Source organism: Crotalus tigris, unplaced genomic scaffold, assembly GCF_016545835.1.
Source record: "Crotalus tigris isolate CLP2741 ecotype Arizona unplaced genomic scaffold, ASM1654583v1 scf7180000019007.31208882:3723066, whole genome shotgun sequence".
Lineage (NCBI taxonomy): Eukaryota > Metazoa > Chordata > Lepidosauria > Squamata > Viperidae > Crotalus > Crotalus tigris.
The window spans coordinates 2,232,419-2,253,087 of NW_024097321.1; the positions used below are offsets into that span (position 1 = coordinate 2,232,419).

The 20,669-nt window shown below is 38.1% G+C and overlaps 1 protein-coding gene across 2 annotated transcripts in view; it reads right to left on the reverse strand.

Moving 5' to 3' along the window:
- Positions 1 to 265: 265 nt before the first annotated feature.
- TMEM242 (transmembrane protein 242) overlaps positions 266 to 20,669 on the reverse strand; it is a 33,669-nt gene continuing 13,265 nt past the window's right edge. Inside the window, exons 4-5 of one of the 2 annotated variants that reach the window (XM_039358269.1) lie at positions 3,087 to 3,148; positions 266 to 1,213 (exon numbers count right to left, since the gene is read on the reverse strand). In XM_039358269.1, coding sequence (XP_039214203.1) covers positions 3,131 to 3,148 — 18 coding nt within the window. In that variant the 3' untranslated portion in view covers positions 266 to 1,213; positions 3,087 to 3,130. Of the gene's footprint in view, positions 1,214 to 3,086; positions 3,149 to 14,669; positions 17,351 to 20,669 lie in introns of those variants that run through there. The other variant, XM_039358268.1, reaches the window with a different exon arrangement.

Genomic DNA, 20,669 nt, shown 5'->3' on the forward strand with positions numbered 1-20,669 from the left:
GGCAACGTTGAGATGTGTGAATTTCAATTCTCTGAATTCCCCAGCCAGCATTATAAATTCTGTATAATATAGCATATTATATGTAATGAAAATTATATAATGGAATCAGGGTTATGTATAAAAGCAGAACAGAATAGCTTAGCCAAGATAGACACAAAGCACTCTTCAATTCTCTCTCTCTCTCTCTCTCTCTCTCTCTCTCTCTCTCTCTCTCTCTCTCTCTCTCTCCCTCATACCCCCCCCCCATGTCCCCCTACATTTCTGTGAAAGAGTTCTGGTAAAAATGATGTACGCTGTTTACCCTTACCACACCACAATGCAGTAGATTGAACTGGGAGGATATAATTACAGTCCCCAGAAATAACTTGTATTTAGATGAAATACCTCTTCTGGGAAAAGCAAATGATTTGGGACTATTAATAAATCTCAATTCCTAGAGCTTTGCAGAATTTTTCTTCCTTTTTGAGAAGGGGGGAAAGAGGGATCTTTCTCAAGCAAATTAATTTTTCTCAAACTTGCCAATGTTATGACATCATGCCTGGCTTTTAAAAAAAAAAAAAATGAAGGAACAAGACAGCAAAATCCACTGGAGATAAAGGGCAAGCAGGGATAACAGAATAACAGAGCTGGAAGTAAGAGACCTATACCATTCCAGACAAGTAGCTGTCCAGTCTCTTCTTAAAAGACTCCAGTGATGGAGCATACACAACTTCTAAAGGCAAACCATTAGGAAATTTCTCCTTAGTTCTAGGCTGCTTCTCTCCTTGATTAGATAAAATTATATGAAAAGTTTCAACCTCAGGATACATTAAATTAGACAAAAAGTGTTGGTCTGAACTGAGAGCGCCAAATGGAAGGGACTTTGTATCTCTTCTCTTTACCCCTGGAAACTTTTAGGAATATATGCTTACAAAGAAATGAAAACCACCTACCATCACATTGCTGCACTGTTTTGTTATAAAGTGTACTCTTCCAAGGTTCTTGAGAAAAAGTGAAATGAGCTTATGTCAACCTCACTTTGATTAATTGATTGATTGATTTACATTTTCAACTCCTACTGAGGATATCGATCTTCTCCAAGATGGGATGTTCCTAACCGGTTGTTTCAGGTCTTTCAATAGTACACCTATCAACACTGTAACTGAATATATCCACCTTGCTGCTAGTTGTCCTCTTCTCTTTCCTTCCAGCTTTCCCAGTATTAGAGCTTCCTCTAGAGTAAAAAAAAAAAAAAACCACAGTAGAGAATGTGATTGTTTATTGTTTTAAATCAGTGGTTCTCAACCTTTCTAATGCCGTGACCCCATAATACAGTTCCCCATGTTGTGGTGACCCCCAACCACTTATACATCACTGGGTGCCAGGGGAGTGGCCAAAGAAAAGGGGAGGGGAAAATGGCAGACAGCCTTGTTTGGCGACCCCCGTGAAATGGTTGTTCGACCCCAAATGGGTCCCAACCCACAGGTTGAGAACCACTGTTTTAAATGGTCTTTTTAGAATACTGTATTTTCATTTTGTTTTCAAAGTTCCCTCTATGAGGAGAAACTGTATAAGTTTGTTTTAATAAATAAATAATCATTAATTACATTGGATGTCCACATTGAGAACTACCACCTGACATGAACAAAATCCAATAATTTTAGAAGGATGAAATTAGGGGACTACAGCTAGATGTGTGAAGGTTGGCTAGGGAATTCTGGGAGTTGACATCCACACAATTTAAAGTTGCCAAGGTTGAGAACACTACTCAATATTACGTTGATGCATGTTGAGTAAGAACCCAAATCCAGACTGCTGTCCCAAAGAAAGTCCAGCTGCATATAATGTGTATAGTAGGACACATAATGTGTGTAGGGCTGCATATAATACTGTATGTGTAGGACTTCAGGCTCAGATTGTTTATTTTCTGTAAAATTTCCTTAACCAATTCTCATTCTCCCTTTTTTACACGTCTCATTTTTTAAATAGCCCCAGTCTGCAATAGGCAGGGAATACAAAACTTTCTAAGCTAATGTAAATTTTCTTTGACACATGGATCCCCTTTTCTGATGGGTGAATTTCATGGCAAAGTAAAGCTCCTCACCAATCAGAGCATCTAGAATTAAAGGAGAAATAGCATTCTCATTCAGAATTGCAGGATTATTACAGCCTCCCACATTACTTGTGACTCATTTGCAATCAGCTTTTTCATTATCTTTCAGCTACACCAGTCCAGAATTATGTTAATTGCCCATTAACTACAGTTGAGTGATTCATTTATTCTTTTAATTTAGAGTATCGATAATGGATCTAACCTCTATTTTGCTTTTAAAACTTTTCTAAAAGACAGTCTGTACCATCAGTAATAGCAAAAACACAATGGTCTGATTTGGCTATAAGCCAGAATTGCTGAGAATTCCGGTTTGCTAGGAGTGATTGTGCTTTTAATTTGCATCTTCTTTACTTCTCTTGCTGGCTGGGAGAAGCTGTGCAGACCAGGAATCTGATAACATTTCTTATTTAGTTTTTTTTTTCTTAAGAAGCCAGAATCATAAGCCAAAATTTATTTTTTACTTATCCCTTTGTCTCTTTTTAGGAGCAAGCCAGGAATTCCAGTTCAAATAGAAAGCAGGCCATATTTAGCCTGCAAAATTCTAAATGGCCACTAGGTAGCAATAAGGAGTTAAAGTCCTGGATTGCAGTCTCTCTGTTGCCATCTTGTGTCCAACTGAATTTCTGCAACCCTAATATGGTACTTTAGAAAAACACAATTTGTTTTGGTGCTTCTACTGGAGGAGATGCCTAAAAGGAACAATTAAACAGAAAGCACATTTCTTCAATTGCAATGGGCTAGTTTTGTAACAATTTTAGCTTATTGTAAACTGAAAATGTGACCTTACCCACCATTGCTACTTTTTAAAAAGTAAAAAATAAGCACTGGGCCTTAGTAAAGGAACAAATTTGACTGCACCAAAAGGGCAATTATTTGATTTTTTTTCTTGATACTATTTTATTCTCAATCCAATCATGGATGGGAAGAGATGCTTGTGTAGATTTTGTTTGGCATTAAGTATGGGTCATTACAAATCAAGAAAATGAGGGATTACCTTTGCTGCTGGCCTCAGGAAAAAAAACACATCTTGAATCATCTCTATACAGCTTCTGTATTCTTGATATAGGCAGGATTGTAAAATAAAGCAAACAACAACATGAATAAACTACTACATGTTTTTTAAAAATAGTTTGCTATTTAAAAAAATTCAGACATCCTTTAAATATGTGCCACTTTCCCCTAGCCTGAAGTATCTTTGTGTTTATTACCATAATATGCCTTAGACCAGGGGTCTGCAACCTTGACAACTTTAAGACTTGTGGACTTCAGCTCCCAGAATTTCTCAGCCAGCTGCTGCCTGAGGAATTCTGGGAGCTGAAGTCCACAAGTCTTAAAGTTGTCAAGGTTGCAGAGCCCTGCCTTAGACAAAATAGAAATTAAGAGCTGCCTACCTTCCTAGCTTCTACAGCTTAAAGAATTCAATCACAAAGCTGTTTGGATCATTGAGAACACTTACTCTGAGTCTCAGCCAATCCTACCTCAAAAGAGGGGGAAAATGACAGAAGACTACTTTGAATTCTGAGAGAAGAGGCAGGATATGAATATAACTGTCTACTCCAGTGGTTCTCAACCTGTGGGTCGGGACCCCATTTGGGGTCGAACGACCATTTCACGGGGGTCGCCAAACAACGCAGTCCGCCATTTTTTTCCCCTTTTCCTTAGCTGTGCTACTCCCTTTTATTCTATTGGCTTTTGAAAGCCAATAGAATAGACTCTCTTGAATAGAGTCTAATTCTATTGGCTTTCAAAAGCCAATAGGAATTGTCCAGGCTGTCTCTGCCCTGCTGAGCCCGCCAAAAGTCCCATTCTGCAAACGGTGCTGCACCAGTTGAGTAGTCCTCGACTTACGACCGGTTGGGGGTCGCGGCATTAAAAAGGTTGAGAACCACTGGTCTACTCTAAACAATTACAGAAATCAGAAAAATATACTGTAAAGCCAAAGCTTGAGCTCTGCTTGAAACTTCAAGGAAGTGAAATACTGCCTCTTTATAGACAGTGTACCTAAAAGCTAGAAAGATTCAACTGTTAAATGACTTACTTAGTGACAGTATTATCTAAAAGTCACAGGGAACATCTTTTTGATTTTCACCAACTCTGAAACAGCCCTACAGTATTTGCTAGATTCTTTTTCACTGCTACACTTTCAGTGCCATCAATTGCTCACCAGTTAAGGACTAACATTTTTTAAGTATATGCATGTTCGATTCTAGTTGAAACACGACATGTTTTGGCAGTCTCATAATGTTTTTGTGGCTAGAGTCTAGTGAGGCACAAAGTTAACAAATCATTTCAGAATAGGGGTAGCTTGGTGGAAAATTTAGCATGTTGTGTGAATCAAATGATTTGGCACTAACATTACAAGACTGCATATTAGAAGAATGTACAGTGTACATTCATTGGGCAGATTTTGCACAATATTAATCTGAATTTTCAGTTTAGAAAAGAATTGATTTTGACAATATTTGATACAAACTATCTTTCTAGACGTTCTTTCCTTGTTTAAATGACATTGATGCCTCTAGAAAATTAAAAGAAATATCAGAGTAACCAGCTACACACTCTCACTGTACTTTTTATTAAATTCACTTTGTTGCCTCGTTTTTTAAAACCTACAGCAGTGGTGGCAAACCTATGGCATGGGTGCCAGAGGTGGCACTCGGAGCCCTCTCTGTGGGCACACGTGCTGTTGCCCCAGCCTCACCTCCCCCCATGACACCCTACTCTCCAGCAGCCCCCCTAAAGGAGAGTCGCCCTCGAGCGTGGCCACACGGAGCAGTGCAGCCAAGGACATGGCAGCCAGGCAGCGTAGACAAGACTCTCTGCCCTCACACCCCATCATGCAGTTGATGCTGCAGGGCACAGGCAGAGGGCCTGACCACCATAGCACTGCTGGGCTGCCTGGACAATCTGCGGCGGGCCCTGGAGGAGGTAAATGGCCCTGTGGGCAGGCGGGGCAGAGGATGGGGGGCGGAGATGGGTGGGACAGGGGGTGGAGCAGGGGCGGGGCCAGTTTGGGGGCACTCAGTCTCTAAAAGGTTTGCGATCACTGACCTACAGCATCCTTTCTTATATGCACACCTATGCAATCATATTGGTAAATATACCAATGTTTTATTTTGGGTTTGCATCCTGTTTTACTACATAGTATAGTAATTTAATACATAAATAAAATATGCACAGCCCTTAGAAATATCAGATCTTGGCTGTGAAAATATGGATGACCAGCAGATACAGAAAAGAGATTTTCTAAAGCAGCGGTTCTCAACCTGTGGGTCGGGACCCCATTTGGGGTCGAACGACCATTTCACAGGGGTCGCCAAACAATGCAGTCCACCATTTTCCCCCCTTTTTCTTAGCTGTGCTACTCTCTTTTATTCTAGTCTAATTTCAAAAGCCAATAGGAATTGTCCAGGCTGTCTCTGCCCTGCTGAGCCCGCCAAAAGTCCCATTCTGCAAATGGTGCTGCAAGTTATCTGCAGTGAAGGCGAGCTGTCTGAAAGTTTCCACTCCTCCCTGCTGAGCAACTACTAAAAATGGAAGTAAAAAAGGGCCAGGGTGGGAGGTGGGAGGCCAGCGGGCGCAGGGAGGGTTGCTGGCACGCGTGGGGCCCGGCGGGTGCCTTACCTCCCTTGGGCTGGGCCAGCTGGTGGCCCAGCCGGTGGTTGGCCTGCGCCATCTCTGCCGCTTGCCAGCTATGCCTCGGTCGGCGCAGGGGGCGGCACCACGCATGCACGTGCAGGGAAAGTCCTCGACTTACAACTAGTTGGGTAGTCCTCAACTTGCAACTGGTTGGGGGTCGCAGAATTAAAAAGGTTGAGAAACTGTTCTAAAGAAAAAAAACCAACTTCTTTGCTGCCATCTAGTGGTTAATTATCATCTTTACAGGCCAGATTGGGTACTCCTATAATTCTACTAATTCAATTTTTTTTTTCTACAGTAGTCCTAATCTGAGAAAGAATACACTTCTTGTTTGCTAGGGAGTAAATCTCAATGAATATAGTGGGCTGGATCCTAAGCTATTCCTGCATTGTGACACAGATGAAAGAAAATTTACCAACATATCCCCTCAGTAACAACTTGTCACCTCTCACACTTTTCCATAGAGAGACATGGGAAACTTTAGAGAGTAAAAAATTCCCTTTAGTCAGTGGGAATTGCCCACAAAAAGAATTCCATTCATGAGAATTTGCAAACCAAACTATTGAACTAAATTCTCAGTAAATATCCTACTGTTGTGTCATCTGCAGATTTCTCATGCATATGATAAAATACTGTACATTGTATAGTAAAAGAAAAGTAGAAATGTAATAAAAAAATCTTATTAGATGTAGTGCACATGAATTAATATGGAGATTTTCTCTTTAAGGCTTAAGCTTCTACTTAACCAGGTTTCTAAAAAGTCTCTTTTTTCAGGGTGAAAGCCAGAATCAAAAATATTATTAAATGAAAAAGAAAAATGTGTCATCCAGATAAAATTTACATCTGTTAAGGTAGGTGTTGCTTTGTGGATTAAGGTACTTCATTATATAGTGACCTGAATGTTAGTCTATTAAAGTTTACATAATAACAAATTTATTACTATTTACATTTCTCTATGAGGGCACTTGTACATTTAAATACTTGAATTACTTATTCTTCATTATGCCTTCTGGTTTAGGAAAGTACATATTGGTGTCTCTTTTACAAATTATTAAAAGCTAGCAGAGGTTACAGAAGAAGCAACACTAAATAAATCTGATTTGATTGTTTTAGAGTATGATTATGCCACCCTCTACTGGACAAGGAATAAAATGCTAGTCCTTTGATTTATTTATTTATTTATTTTGGCCAAATATTATTCTCTGTCCTTCTGGTTATGTCTTTATGGATTTCACATTTCCTGGACATTTGTTCTTAGCTTGAGCATATCATGTTCTCTAGTAATGGAATATTTGCAAATATAGGAAGGCCCTTTCCTACAAACATATGCCACAAGTTAAATAAGAATTTGTATGTCTGTCAGGATTTTTAATGAACAGAACAGGGACTGCTTCAGCAAAAATAAGATACATTTGTAGGAGAGAAAAAAATACTAAGTTCCCTCAATAAACATACTATTCTAGAGTTACTGTGTGCAACGATTGTAAGCAAACAGTTCAGGAGGAATCTGTTAATGCTTTTTTTTTAACTAACAATCTGTACGAAAAAGTGTGAGCTTCTGTGGGCTGCAGCTCACGTCATCAGATGCTTACGTTTTTAAATAAAATTTGTTAGAGAAAGTTTTACCTGACCCTTCCTGGTTATTTGCAGAGCTGTCAGACAGCATTAAAAGAATTTGACTGGTAAATGATTTGGATCTCCGACTCCAATTCTCTGGTGAGATTCCAGCATGTCTAAATCAGGGGCAAGCAACACAGCGCAAAGGCAGGAAGTCTTGAAGTGTGACTCTCATAAGCTAGTATGGTAATAGCCAGGCATTCTGGAAGTTAGAGCTGAAAACCTCTGGAAGCTTGCTCTGGGCATAATGCAAATCAAGCCAGCAGTAGGGCTACACATGATATGCAGATGAATTGAAGATTTGATTTGTATGGAAAAATGTCTGAACAGTAAGAGGAGTGTGACAGAGAGATTAATTACCCAGAGAAGAGTTCGTCTCGCCTTAGCTGGGTGGGTCAAGCGGAAGCTAGTCAGACATCTGCTAGGGATGATTTAATTTGGATTCCTATACTGAGCGAAGGTTGGATTCAAGAAGCCAAATGGCCTTTACCATTCCAGGATTCATTCACTCTATGGCCCTGTAAGTAACTGCATTCCTATAAAGACATATGGTTATGTGTGTATATCCATACGTACAAACACAAAGTCAATAATTGCTTTCCTCCACAGAAAGAGTGACCAGTGAAGCTTTGCAGAAAAGGCATAACTTGCTGATTTAATACCACTTACCTCATCGGGCATTGCTAAGGAATACTCACACTGCTGAACAATTGAACATATTTCTTACTACACAAAGACAGCGGCTCAGATTTTGCAATTCAGACTTCAACAATAAATGGAATAAGGTCAAATAAGCACCTGAGATCACATTGCTAACGTCTAGGGCAGGGGTAGGCAACCTTGGTTCTTTTATGACTTGTGGACTTCAACTCCCAGAATTCCTGAGCCAGGTCTAGGGGATAAAAGCAAGGGAGTTCCAGAATGATGTCTCTTTTTGCCTTATTGATTACATCAAGACATGTGGATAACTCTTAAAAAGATGGGCACAGTGGGCCACTTCAACACCCTGTTAAAGAAGTTGCACGAAGGGTAGGAAGCCGCAATTGGAATGGAGTATGGAGCCATTAAATGCTTCAAAACTGGGAAAGGAGAGCACCAAGGTTATACATGGTCACTTTTTTTTTAATCTATAGCAGAATGTATGAGAAATGCTGGGAAAATTGAAAACTGGAATTAAAACTGGGAAGGAAAACATCAACAATGGCAGTTAGGCTGACGATGCTATTTTTGATAGCCGACAATGAGGTACTCTTAGAGGGATGACTTGTTGAAAGTGAAAGAACAGAGTGCAAATGCCAGACTGTTGTTCTGTGTTTTTTTAAAGAAAGCCTTAAGGTTGCATCAACAAGTAACGAAATCCAATGCAAATAAGCAGAGAGATTGTAGTAGTAGGTCTGGCCTTCACAGTCATCTATTGCAACTTGGAAAACCATGGCCTTGTATGTATGTTTTTGTCATTGTGTTATCTCTGAATTTTAATATTTTGTCTCAATCTGTCATCATCTTTTTCCCAAGTAGCATATTCGTGGCACATGCTCTCTGTTTCATGGCTACAGTCACCATATCTTTGTATTTCTAGGCAGCGTAGGAGAAAGAATATGACAAGTCTAGACAAAATATTAGCATGCAGAGACATCATATTGACAGTAAAGATAAGTATTGTCAAGGCCATAGTTTCCCAAATGGCTGTGAAAGGTGGTTCATCAGAAAGGCTGAACAAAGAAAAATAGATGACTTGGAATCCTACTGCTTGAGAAAACTGTGAAAAATATCTTGGTTAGCAAGAAGAACAAGTCACTCATTGTTAGTTAAAGTAAAACCAGACTGCTTGTTAGAAGTACTCATAATGAAATGGAGGCTTAAGTAGTTTGAACATGTAATATGAAGGCAAGAGACAATGGAGAAGACCCTAATGCTTGGAGATCAACAGAAGGGAATTTTTTTTATTATTATTACTAATGACATGGTGTGGACAACTGAAAAGGTAACATTGGGGAAGGAACACAAGAAGTGCTAGCAGAGCTATGAAGAAAGAATAAAAGGCAGGTGTGAGAAATGTGAGAGACTCAAAATGATTCCCTCACATCTGGGGAAGCTCTGGCCCAGGCCTCCAAGATGTTATCATTATAATACAGGTAGTCCTCGACTTACAACAGTTCATTTAGTGACTGTTCAAAGTTACAACAGCAGTGAAAAAAGTGACTTATGACCATTTTTCACACTTATGATCTTGGTAGCAGCCCCATGATCACGTGATCAAAATTCAGATGCTTGGCAACTAGTTCATACTCATGTCTGTTCCTGTGTCCCAAGGTCATGTGATCACCTTTTGCAATCTTTTGATAAGCAAAATCAACGGGGAAGCCAAATCCACTTAACAACCTTGTTACTAACTTATCAACTGCAGTGATTCACTTAACAACTGTGGGCAAGAAAGGTTATAAAACTCATTTAAATATCTCCTTTAACAACAGAAAATATGCCTGATGCTCTATGAGTAGCATCCTTCTAAACATTTAAAAAGTAGGAATTTCATGCAAGTCAGGGACCAAAGAGGGTGTGTATATATTGGGCCTCTTTATCTGTGTGTGTTTGTCCCACATTTTAAAATTATAAAAACAGCAACCAGATTCTGGATCAGTGCCAAGGTTCAATGGACTAAATTGTGTCTATGAATTGTTAAAAATCTGGAGAAATCTTAAATGATTTTTCTTCTTTTTCCTTGTCTTTTACAAGGGAGTCAAAAAAAAAATCTTCTTGGCATCTATGACTATGTTCAGATAGGCCTCATCTGACAACCATTTATTTAGTGACTAAAGTTACAACAGGACTGAAAAAAGTTACTTATGACTGATTTTCACATAATCGTTGCAGCATCCCCATGGTCACATGATCACAATTTGAGTGTTAGCAACTGGCATGTATTTATGACAGTTGTCCTGTCCCAGGGTCATAAGATCAACATTTGTTACCTTCCCAGCTGGCTTCTGACAAACAAAGTCAATTAAGGAAACCAGAATCACTTAACAACTGCACTAATTTGCTTAACAACTGTGGCAAAAAACAACGTAAAATGGGGCAAACTCACTTAGCAAATGCCCTGCTTAGCAATGAAAATTTTGGTTTACACTGTGGTTACAAGTCAAAGACTACCTGTAATACAGGTAGTCATCAACTTATGATCACAACTGAGCCCAAAGTTTCTGTTAAGTGAGGCATTTGTTAAGGGAGTTTTGCCCCATTTTATGACCTCTCTTGCCACAGTTGTCAAATGAATCACCACAGTTGATAAGTTAGTAACACACAATTGTTATGTGAACCTGCCTTCCCCGTCGATTTTGCTTGTCAAAAGGGATGTGAAAGGTGATCACATGACCTGCGGATGCAGGAATGGTCATATGTATGAGTCAGTTGCCAAGCGTCTGAATTTTGATCACATTATCATGGGGATGCTACAAAAGTCGTAAGTGGGAAAAACGATCCTAAGTCACTTTTTTTCAGTGCCGTGGTAACTTTGAATGTTCTCTAAATGAACTGCTGTTAAGTCAAGGACTACCTGTAAAAGTCATTCCCACATTGTGTGTATAATACATGTAAAAAGGAGGCAGGGCTCCAATAACATGATTACAGACACCATTGTGACTCTTCAAACCACCACCTCTCCACCCATCCCCCCCCCAGGTACAGTGAGAGTGCAGTTTAGCTTAGATGCATTCTTACACAACATTATCAGATATGCTATGTGCATTTCAATCAGATGTTCAAAAAGAGAAATGAGATTGGACTGGCTGAACTCAGAGGAAGAAATATATTTGAAAAAATCGACATTGTTCACTTCAAATAATACATGATCACATTAAATTTTTCCCAAGTTAAATATCAGCCCCTGAAATCTAACATAATCCCATCTCTTATTTAAAATCAATGGTAAAAATGACCATTGTTTTCATGAAGGTAGATTATATTGGCCTGGTATTATTGATCCTAAAAGCTGCACTTCTGACATTTATTGATGATAGTAGAATTGCACATATACTTAAGGCAACAACTTTATGCATACTTATTTTGAATATTGTGGGATTTCTTTTTGAGGAAATTTGCAAAGGAAACTGACTTTTACATCTCACAAATTCCAATGGCTATTAAAAATATTTCAAGTTCTATAGATCATATCTATAGATCATATCAATTACAATCATGCCCAATTATCCCATAGGACAGAGTTCCTCAATCTTTCGGGGTTGGCAGCCCGGAGCGGGGGGGATGGGGAAAGAAGGGATGGTTTTGTGGGGGGTGAACGTGTACTTGTGCATGAACACGGTGTTCACACAAGTGGGGCCGCAATCACCTGCAATGCTTGCCTGCAACACTCATTCCCGTGACACTCACACAAATGAGGCTGCAAATGCTCATGATGCTTGCAACACTCACACGAGTGGGGCTGTGCACGTGCACACAGACATGCACCGGCCAGCCACTCACGCAGCCTGGTAGCCAATAGGCCACGGTCTGGGAGCAGGTTGCGGCCCACATATTGGGGACCTACCATAGGATACAACTCCTACTCTTGAAGTGCTCAACTTCAGCCAGAATTCCATCTAATGTTCATGCTGGATAGCATATTTGTAATAATAAACAGAGATATTGATTAGTTTGGTGCTTTAATCTGAAACTTATTCAAATACTCTGTGTCATTCTAGATTTATGGAAATAAATACAGACATAGACAAATCTCATGATGGTTTGTAGAAATGAGCTATATAGACACATTAGCTTTAATAATTCTTAAGGATGTTCTTAAAACCTTACCATCTTTCTGTGCACATCATATCTCTTTAGGAAAGCAAGCCAGTTGGATTTAGTCCTACTTGATAATTAGCGTTCAGTGGTATTTAGCCAAGATTAATTTTGAGCCAGATACAACATATGGAATAATGGCTAAGCTTCCATCTAAGTCCAATATTGATACATTATCTCTTCCCTTTTGGAGAATATAATGTTCTAGTAACATCTGATGTGTTCTGAGCACATGCCTACATTTCACTGAGAATTTTTGATAGCTCACAGATGTGGCCCCTTTTGTTAAAGTTTTTTTAGAATTTCTGATTCTAGTTCTTCACAAGAAATATCCACATTCATTATTTGTCTGTCTCAAGATTCAGTCTAAAAATACACTTTGAAAAAATTATGACAATATTAACTGGAATCGTAACAGTCAGACAAGTCTTCAAAACAGCTTTTAGAAGTTATTCCATGTTTATGTAAGAAATAATTTACTGGTATTTTTATGTGTGCGTGCATGCATATGTGCACACGTATGCAAACTTTTGAAGCTGCTGCTTACAGTGAACACAAGCATAGTCATTATAAAATATTCAACACCTCATACATATCAAATAGACTGAGATATAGTTACTAGGTCAGTCTTTTTACAGATCTTGTAAACAGACAGTGTGGTCTGAATGTTATTTTAATTGTAAAGCAGATCTCATTTTTATGGATTACTTGGTCAATTTTACTGAGGTCCATTTAAGAGGCAAATGTTTCAGCTAAAATCCTATTCACTGGATATGCAGAATGTTCCTAATTTTTAGTTGATTCTTGATAAGTAAGACAATGTTATAATCAGATACTGATCAAGGATCATACAAATGGTCCATTTGTCTTTATCTAATTAGTGAAACCTTACATGCTCTAGTTCATAATCTACCTTGGAAAAAACTGTTGAACAGTTACATTCGTAAACATCTTGTATAAAACTCAGTGAAATAAGAAGGAATAATTTTCTAATTCTTCTTTGCAGGCTTTGGGGATCAGTCAGTGATTTGGCTATGGTATTCTAGATTTGGTTTCCAAAACTCCTATTAGTACCAATTAGTGGTGAGAGAAATTGTATTAGAAGTTGGAAGCATGAAGTTGCTTCTATAATATGTCTTCTATAGTAACTGCCTTTCCATTTTCAGGTGAAAATATTGCTTGTTTTATAGACTAAGTACATTTTCCAGTTAATTTGAGATAAAACTGATTAAAGTTTAAAATTTGATAAAGAATAACCATTTTTATCGTGTGCATTTTTACATTTTAATTAAATATATTTCTACAAATGTCAGTATTCCACCCTACCCCACCCCAGGGTAATTCTGTCTGATGAATCTTCTGCTAAAATCTGTCTATAAACTCTATTGCAAGATTAATTTCTTGCAGCGGTCATAAGCAATCAGGTAATAAACTGGAATGGGATTATTGCAACGAATAATGTCACACCATTTTTCTGTTGAATTAAAATTAAATTACTTCTAGAATAAAGAAAATGCATTTTGTTCTGTTGCTGCAAACTTCTACCAGAAATGATTACTTCATATCCATAAAACAAGGCAAAATGGCCACAATTTGTCAGTGTGGGTATCTGAAGAGTCACCCTCCCTTCCAGATCTTATTTGATTGGCAGAAATCACTAATGCAGATGGTCCTGAAGATACCCAGATCCCAAGCCTTATAGAGCAGAGGTCCCCAACCTTTTGGGCACCAGGGACTGGTTATGAGGAGAGAGGTTTTTCCGCGGACTGGAGGGGGCTTAGTTTTGTGTTCTGCCTACATCCCGTGGATGGGGCTTTGCTTGTTTGTGCGGCCCGGTTGCTGGCAGGCTGCGGCCCGGTACTGGTCCACAGACCGCTGGCTGGGGACCCCTGTTATAGCACACCCAGAACTCAACCAATAATCAATATAGCTCACAAAGTAGAAGTGCTATCTAGGCAAGTACTCATAACTGACTCAATGAAATTCTGGATCCAGCTTGTAGTAGTAGTTAAGGCATCAGGCTAGAAACTGGGAAACCATGAGTTCTAGTGCCACCTTAGGCACAAAGCCAGCTGGGTGACCTTGGGCCTGTCACTCTTTCAGCCTTAGGAAGGAGGCAAGGGTAAACTACATCAGAAAAACCTTGCCAAGAAAACTGCAGGGATTAATGCAAGCAGTTCCAGGAATCCAAACCGACTTGAAAGCACATGCGCATTCTGGAACAGATTTAATAAACAATCAAATTAAACTGAGGCGGATCGTTGCTCACGTAGCTTAAAACAGCCCTCCTAACCTGGCACTCTCCAGAGGTTTTTGAATAGGCATTCAGAGCATTTCAGCCAGCACAATCAAACACTGATGATTTTGGGGGCCTGTAGTTCCAACACATCTGGAGAGGAAATGCTGGAAGGCTGTTTTCATAAACTAACTTTTTTAAAAATTATAAAGGCACATGACAGTGATAACTGTCCAAGAAAATTATCAAGGCTTTGCATGTATGAAAAAAAAATCAGAGTGAACAATATTTTCTTTGTGTTCTTTTTTTATTCTTTTTCTTTATACACAAAGCCCTTTTGTGTATTAGTTTTCTAATTTTGGGATGTAAATAAGTCCAATATACTAAACAACAATTATTGATTTTTTTTCATATACTGTACATACTCAGAAAAACAGTTTTTTTAAAGTTATTCTAGTGTTCAAATCAATGAACCATAACTTAGGGGAATGCCATACACAATTAGCCTTTTGAACTACATGAAAATATCTTTCAGTTAAATCAGGTACTTAATGTTTGAGGGGACAAGTATGATGAAAGGCAGAAAATTCCTAACTAGCATTATGTTAGGAATATTCAGATCAGTCAAATAAATATTCTACATATTCTATTTTTTTAAAACGAATCGTCCATTAACTAATAATACACAAAAGCAAAATACACCCCCTACTCTTCTGTCACATTAATTTTAAACAATTAGAATGATTGTTTTTCCAGATGGCAGCATTTAATTGGCTTACAATTAAAACACTGTTTTAGAATCAGTTTCACATTTTCTAGGGTACTGACTCACAATTCACATGCTAGCTGAAATTCATCCACATTTATCTCTTTGGGACTCCCAAATAGTCTTGTAAAAATGAAAACTGGTCTGGCCACTGAGAAAAACTGCCTCATACCAGTTGGTTCCTTTCCTCTTAACGTTTCAAAAGCAGCCGCTTATGGGGCAGAAATCAGCTACTCTCCCTCCGAGAATGGAGAATTTTTATTTGTAGAATGGGGGAAGGCGCAGTTTTCTAGCCTTTTTCTGAAGTTCGGAACTCCACTAGAGCACAATTGGGCTAAGGGACATCGGTGCTACAAAGGAAATTGGTGAAAATTAAATCTAATTTCAGGCTGTTGGCAAAACATTTGCCAGAAGGAAACAAGTTTTTTTTTTTCAGTTTCATCTGACATTTCTAATAAGGCCAGTCATGTATGATAGTAAGAACAAAAGCAAAACTGAGCTGGATCAAAGCACAAATGTGGAGAGCAAAAGAGCTTCTTCTTCACTGCTGGTCCCAGCACTGATGTTCAAGGAATGTCTCTGGGGACTCCAAAGATAGGTAGTGACTGTCACTGTGAGGCTCCTTATCAACTGTTCTAAGGTACAAGCTTTGACCAAGTAAAAATCCTATGCTTCATCCTATCATGAACATGCATTATGTAGATGTATGTGAGAACATGGCTTTTTCAGCATGTAAGATGACACCCCTTTAGTAACAGTCTCTTCTCTCTTTCCTATAACATTTCTACCATGATAAAGCTGTATACCATTAGTTGTTTTTTTTTCATCCTTTGAATGTCAATAATGCTTGTTATATCCATGTTCTTCTCTAGATTTAAACACACAAACGTCCATTCTGGCTGAGAGAGTCCTTGCAGGGTTTTTCCTTCTCTTTTTTTTTCTTTACCTGTCATTTTTTATTGTACTTATTAACTAGATTTACATTTGGAACAATCAGAATAATTTTCACCTTCTTCTCCAGAGAAGATTCTCCCCAGATCAGATTCTCCTGTTCACTTCCCTCTATGACAGGTTTAAATACTGTTTTACCATTTATATATATATATATATATATATATTAAACACTAGCAGTCAGTTAATCCTCTGGTTCAAAAGATATCCAGTGTCTGATACATCTAAAAAACTCTTCACAGTTTCGTCATCATATTAACGTACTAAAATGGCTCAACTCTGTTCTTTAACTGCTAAACTCTCTTGTAAGGTGGGCTCTCGTACAGCTGAGAATATCACCAAATCCAATTCCTTCCTAGCTAGTCACGGCTATTCTCAAATAATGTTACTTTAGAATTGTTTGGTACACCAAAATTTGAAAAGAAAGTTGGTTCCTTTTCTCCATTTCCACATTTGCTTTACAACAACTATCAAAGTTCAGGACTGTTTGTCTCCGACTGGAATGTTACTGCAACCCAAGAGACTGTTTGTTCAGAACAAACTTTTGTTCTCTTTGGATTACATCAGAGTTTGGAGAACCAATCTGAGATCTGTAAAGGCCCAGCGATTTCTCTCTTTGGATTGTAACTAGTGTCAGAAATGGACTGCCAAGCAGATCTACCATATGTTGTGTTTGCACTGAGAATATTTATGGTCCTGGTTTCTGAAAACGCATGCTAATCCCGTGAATAGAGAATAAAATTTAGTGACCATCACTTTATTTGTATAATTTTTCACAAGCATTGTTCAGTCTGCTTTAGTAGTTTATATACCATCTTTTAAAAACTGCTATGAATCACCGTGATGGAGGGAACAGGATACGGATACTATTATCCATTAACTTGGTCAACAATTCATGTCTTCTTTAGGGTTAATTTCTTTGTTTTATTACCACATATTGAGCATGCATTTTCAAACTAAGCTTCATGCTCATATTAATCTCTTTCTGCACTTATCATCACTAAAGTGAAAACTACTAAAAGCAAAATTTACTTTTGCCTGAAAAAGTAAGGGGGCATGTGCTGATACTACTGACTGACTGCCATTATAAATACGAATATTTTAATTCCTCTGTGGTTTTGTAAGGCTTAGTACAAATTCCTCCAAATGACGTTCACTTAGATTTCCAAATATCCTCCCATTCAACAGAATTTACTGTAGTTTTTTTAACTGATGGAAATAATGACTGCATTTTGTTCCGAAATTCATTCATCTAAAAAAAAAAGATAAAGAAATAAATGTAAAACCACAACATCAAATCACAAATTCACTGCATTGATAGTACTCTCCTTCTTCCCTCTATCTATTCTGAGTAAACATACACACAAAAAAACAAGTTTTTCTTTATTCACCAACAGGAACAAAATAATGGATTGGTTATTTGGTCTAACTAGAATGTAATGTATTCCTGTTTGAAACAAATCAAATGAAAGACAAGCAGGTTTGTAAATTCTTCTTATAAAAATTATCACTTCTTGTCATGCGTTTAAACTCCTGGCTATAAAGAAATCTGGTTAATGTCATTTATAATAAATATGTATTTTGTTGCATGTTAGCCAAGACAAACCATGACAGAGATTTAAAAATCGCGCAACAGAGAAAATAAAAAAAAATCTCTTAATTACAAATAAATACAAATTTGGTATTTTAAGTGTTACTCCTACACTATCATCAAAATTAAAGGTCCAACTAATCTCTGATTAGGATTGCCAATTACCAACTGTATCCTTTCAGGAATAGTCTAGTTATTGTCGATACATTGGAAACTTACCCTTAGATTATAATGCACTTCCGAATGGGACAACTGTTCAATTGTGCAGACTGTGATGAGTTGGCTAGCAAATTGAGTGCTTATACAAATTACACCTTTTTGGAAGCAACTGCACTGGCTATTAATTAACTAGCAAGTCGAGTTTAAGCTTTTGCTTATGGCATAGAAGACCCTGAACAACTTGGGTCCAGGGGAAGGTCTTACTGCATGTGATCTGAACCACAGAGTAACCAATTGTATGTAGCTTTCCTCTATGGTGGTACCTAACCTTGACACTGGTCCTTCCTCAGATTTGTGAGATGCTTCTCATAAGATGATTTGGATGCCTGTTGAATATCTTTTTCTTCATCCAGGCTTTCTCCATAGGAATATGGGCTGAAAGATTTTGTTGTGATTACAGTATTTTAGTTTTCTTTTCTTTTTTTACCATGTTGGAAATTTTTATATAGGAAGGGACATCAAAATATATGAAATCATCATCATAATCCAGTTTTACAGGTATTCTTCAAAAGAGAGGAATTAGTAAGGTCTAATAGAGTGGATTTAGCAGCATCCTTGTTGAAATTCAGGAATTACATTCATGTCAATAGTGAACAAAACAGTGGCTGGAAACTACATGGATTCTACTTGAAAGACAGGATATAAGTATAAAGGAATAGGGAAGCAATTAGTAATTCATGCTGGAAAGCAAATTAATTTCTCTCTAAAACCCCATTAAAAAGTGAACATTAATTTTATTATATTCTGATGAATCACCAAAAATGGGAACTCCAGCATTATTCTTGAGTTTAGGCTGATGTGAATTATTTGCACCCTACAGAACATTTATTTCTCATCTCAGTAATTTTAAAGACAACTTTCTGAAGTGAGCTTCACTTTGCAAACTAACGTTTTTGTTATATTATGGAAAGAAGGGAAGGAGGAAGAGAGGGAGGGAGAGAGGGAAAAAGAGAGAAAGAGAAAGAGAAAGAAAGAAAGAAAGAAAGAAAGAAAGAAAGAAAGGAAGGAAGGAAGGAAGGAAGGAAGGAAGGAAGGAAGGAAGGAAGGGAGAAAGAAAGAAAGAAAGAAAGAAAGAAAGAAAGAAAGAAAGAAAGAAAGAAAGAAAGAAAGAAAGAAAGAAAGAAAGAAAGAATCCTAGTTTGTCTCCTTGGGAAAGACACACACACAGAACAGTTGCCTCTTTAAACTGTCAACCTTTTTACCATAAAAGGTAAATAATTATTTTTTCCATTTTTAACCCAACGTTTTTTATTCCATTCTGCCTTTTAAAAGTAGATAAGAGAAACAAAGCAGGTGAAGAAAATGCAAACTCTGCTATTACAGACAGATATCAGTAAGACATCTGTTCATAGTAGTCCAGTGATGGCGAACCTTTTAGAGACCCAGTGCCCAAACTGCAACCCAAAACCCATTTATTTATCACTGGGTGTCGTGTGGGCGGGGCCGCGGTGGTTATGGCAGACTGGGTGGGCGGGGCCAGGGCAGCGGGGGCCAGTCCCTTGCCATCTCTGGGGCACGGCATGCGTGCCCACAGAGAGGGCTCTGAGTGCCGCCTCTGGCACACGTGCCATAGATTCGCCACCACTGTACTAGTCTGAATGGGGTAGAAAAGAGTGAAAAAGAGATTCCTGAAATGCTAAGGAATTGCTCTCCCTTCACAAAATTCTGCAGAGACCACATTAGATCTTGGCTAGTTGCACTCTATCTCTAGGGTTTGGAGCAGGTGACAACTTTTTTTAATGACGCAAACAAAATTAGATGCTAATTAAAATGGAATTAATTAGCCAATTACCTCCTTTTAAGGTAAGCTGTTTAACATAAACTGATGAATGTCAAACCCCAAAGGAAAAATGATCTGGCTTATGAATCTGGTTAACCCCTAAAGGAAAAAAAATGTGCTAGGTAAGAATGAGACAATAACTAAGGCTGTGTCTTCGCTGCTGAAACTCTGCTTGCAGGCTGGTGGATATAACCAAGAGTATGCCCTCGCACCATTTTAAAAGATTTATGTAGAAAATTAGGTACAGGAGGTCCTACCGTAGTTATCTGATACTTGTTACATTAAAAACAGCTATTTTGAACTGTGTCTAGAAAACTTTGGGACACAAACTCATATGCTGGTTTCCGGACAAGATATGCCACAATCAGAGCTTCTGACTACAGCGTGTTTTTCTCCTGCCTAGGTCACTGATGACATCAAAGCTGCATGGAGACCATAATTCCCACAACATTGTTTTAGGATATCAAACCATGTAGTAGGGCTGAATTATTACTATTATCCTTCTCATCTTTCCTATTTACCTATTCCTTTAGCATCTTATGTCTATCAGCTTTGTTGTTTGTATTTTATGATTTATATTGATTGCTTTTTATTCAGTATCTTATGACTCTCACTGAGTGTTGTATCTTATGATTTATGATGGTTGTATTATGTTTATGATCATGATTTATCATTTGTTGCTTTTATGTACAGTGAGAGTTTATGCACTGGAGACAAATTCCTTGTGTGTGTCCAATCACACCTGGCCAATAAAGAATTCTATTCTATTCTGTTTTATTTGGCATACTTAACACCTGCTGTAGTTTCTTCGCTTTTGAAAACTTTCTGATTTTTTTTTTCATTTTGTTAAAATGTTTTGATTCTTAAACCCTGGGAAAAACCCTGGGTTACAAAATAGGGGAGGCTGTAAATATAACAAATAAGGTTAAACAATTAACTTCCCTTTTAATTAGACCCAGTGGTAGTAGTCAATGCCTTCCT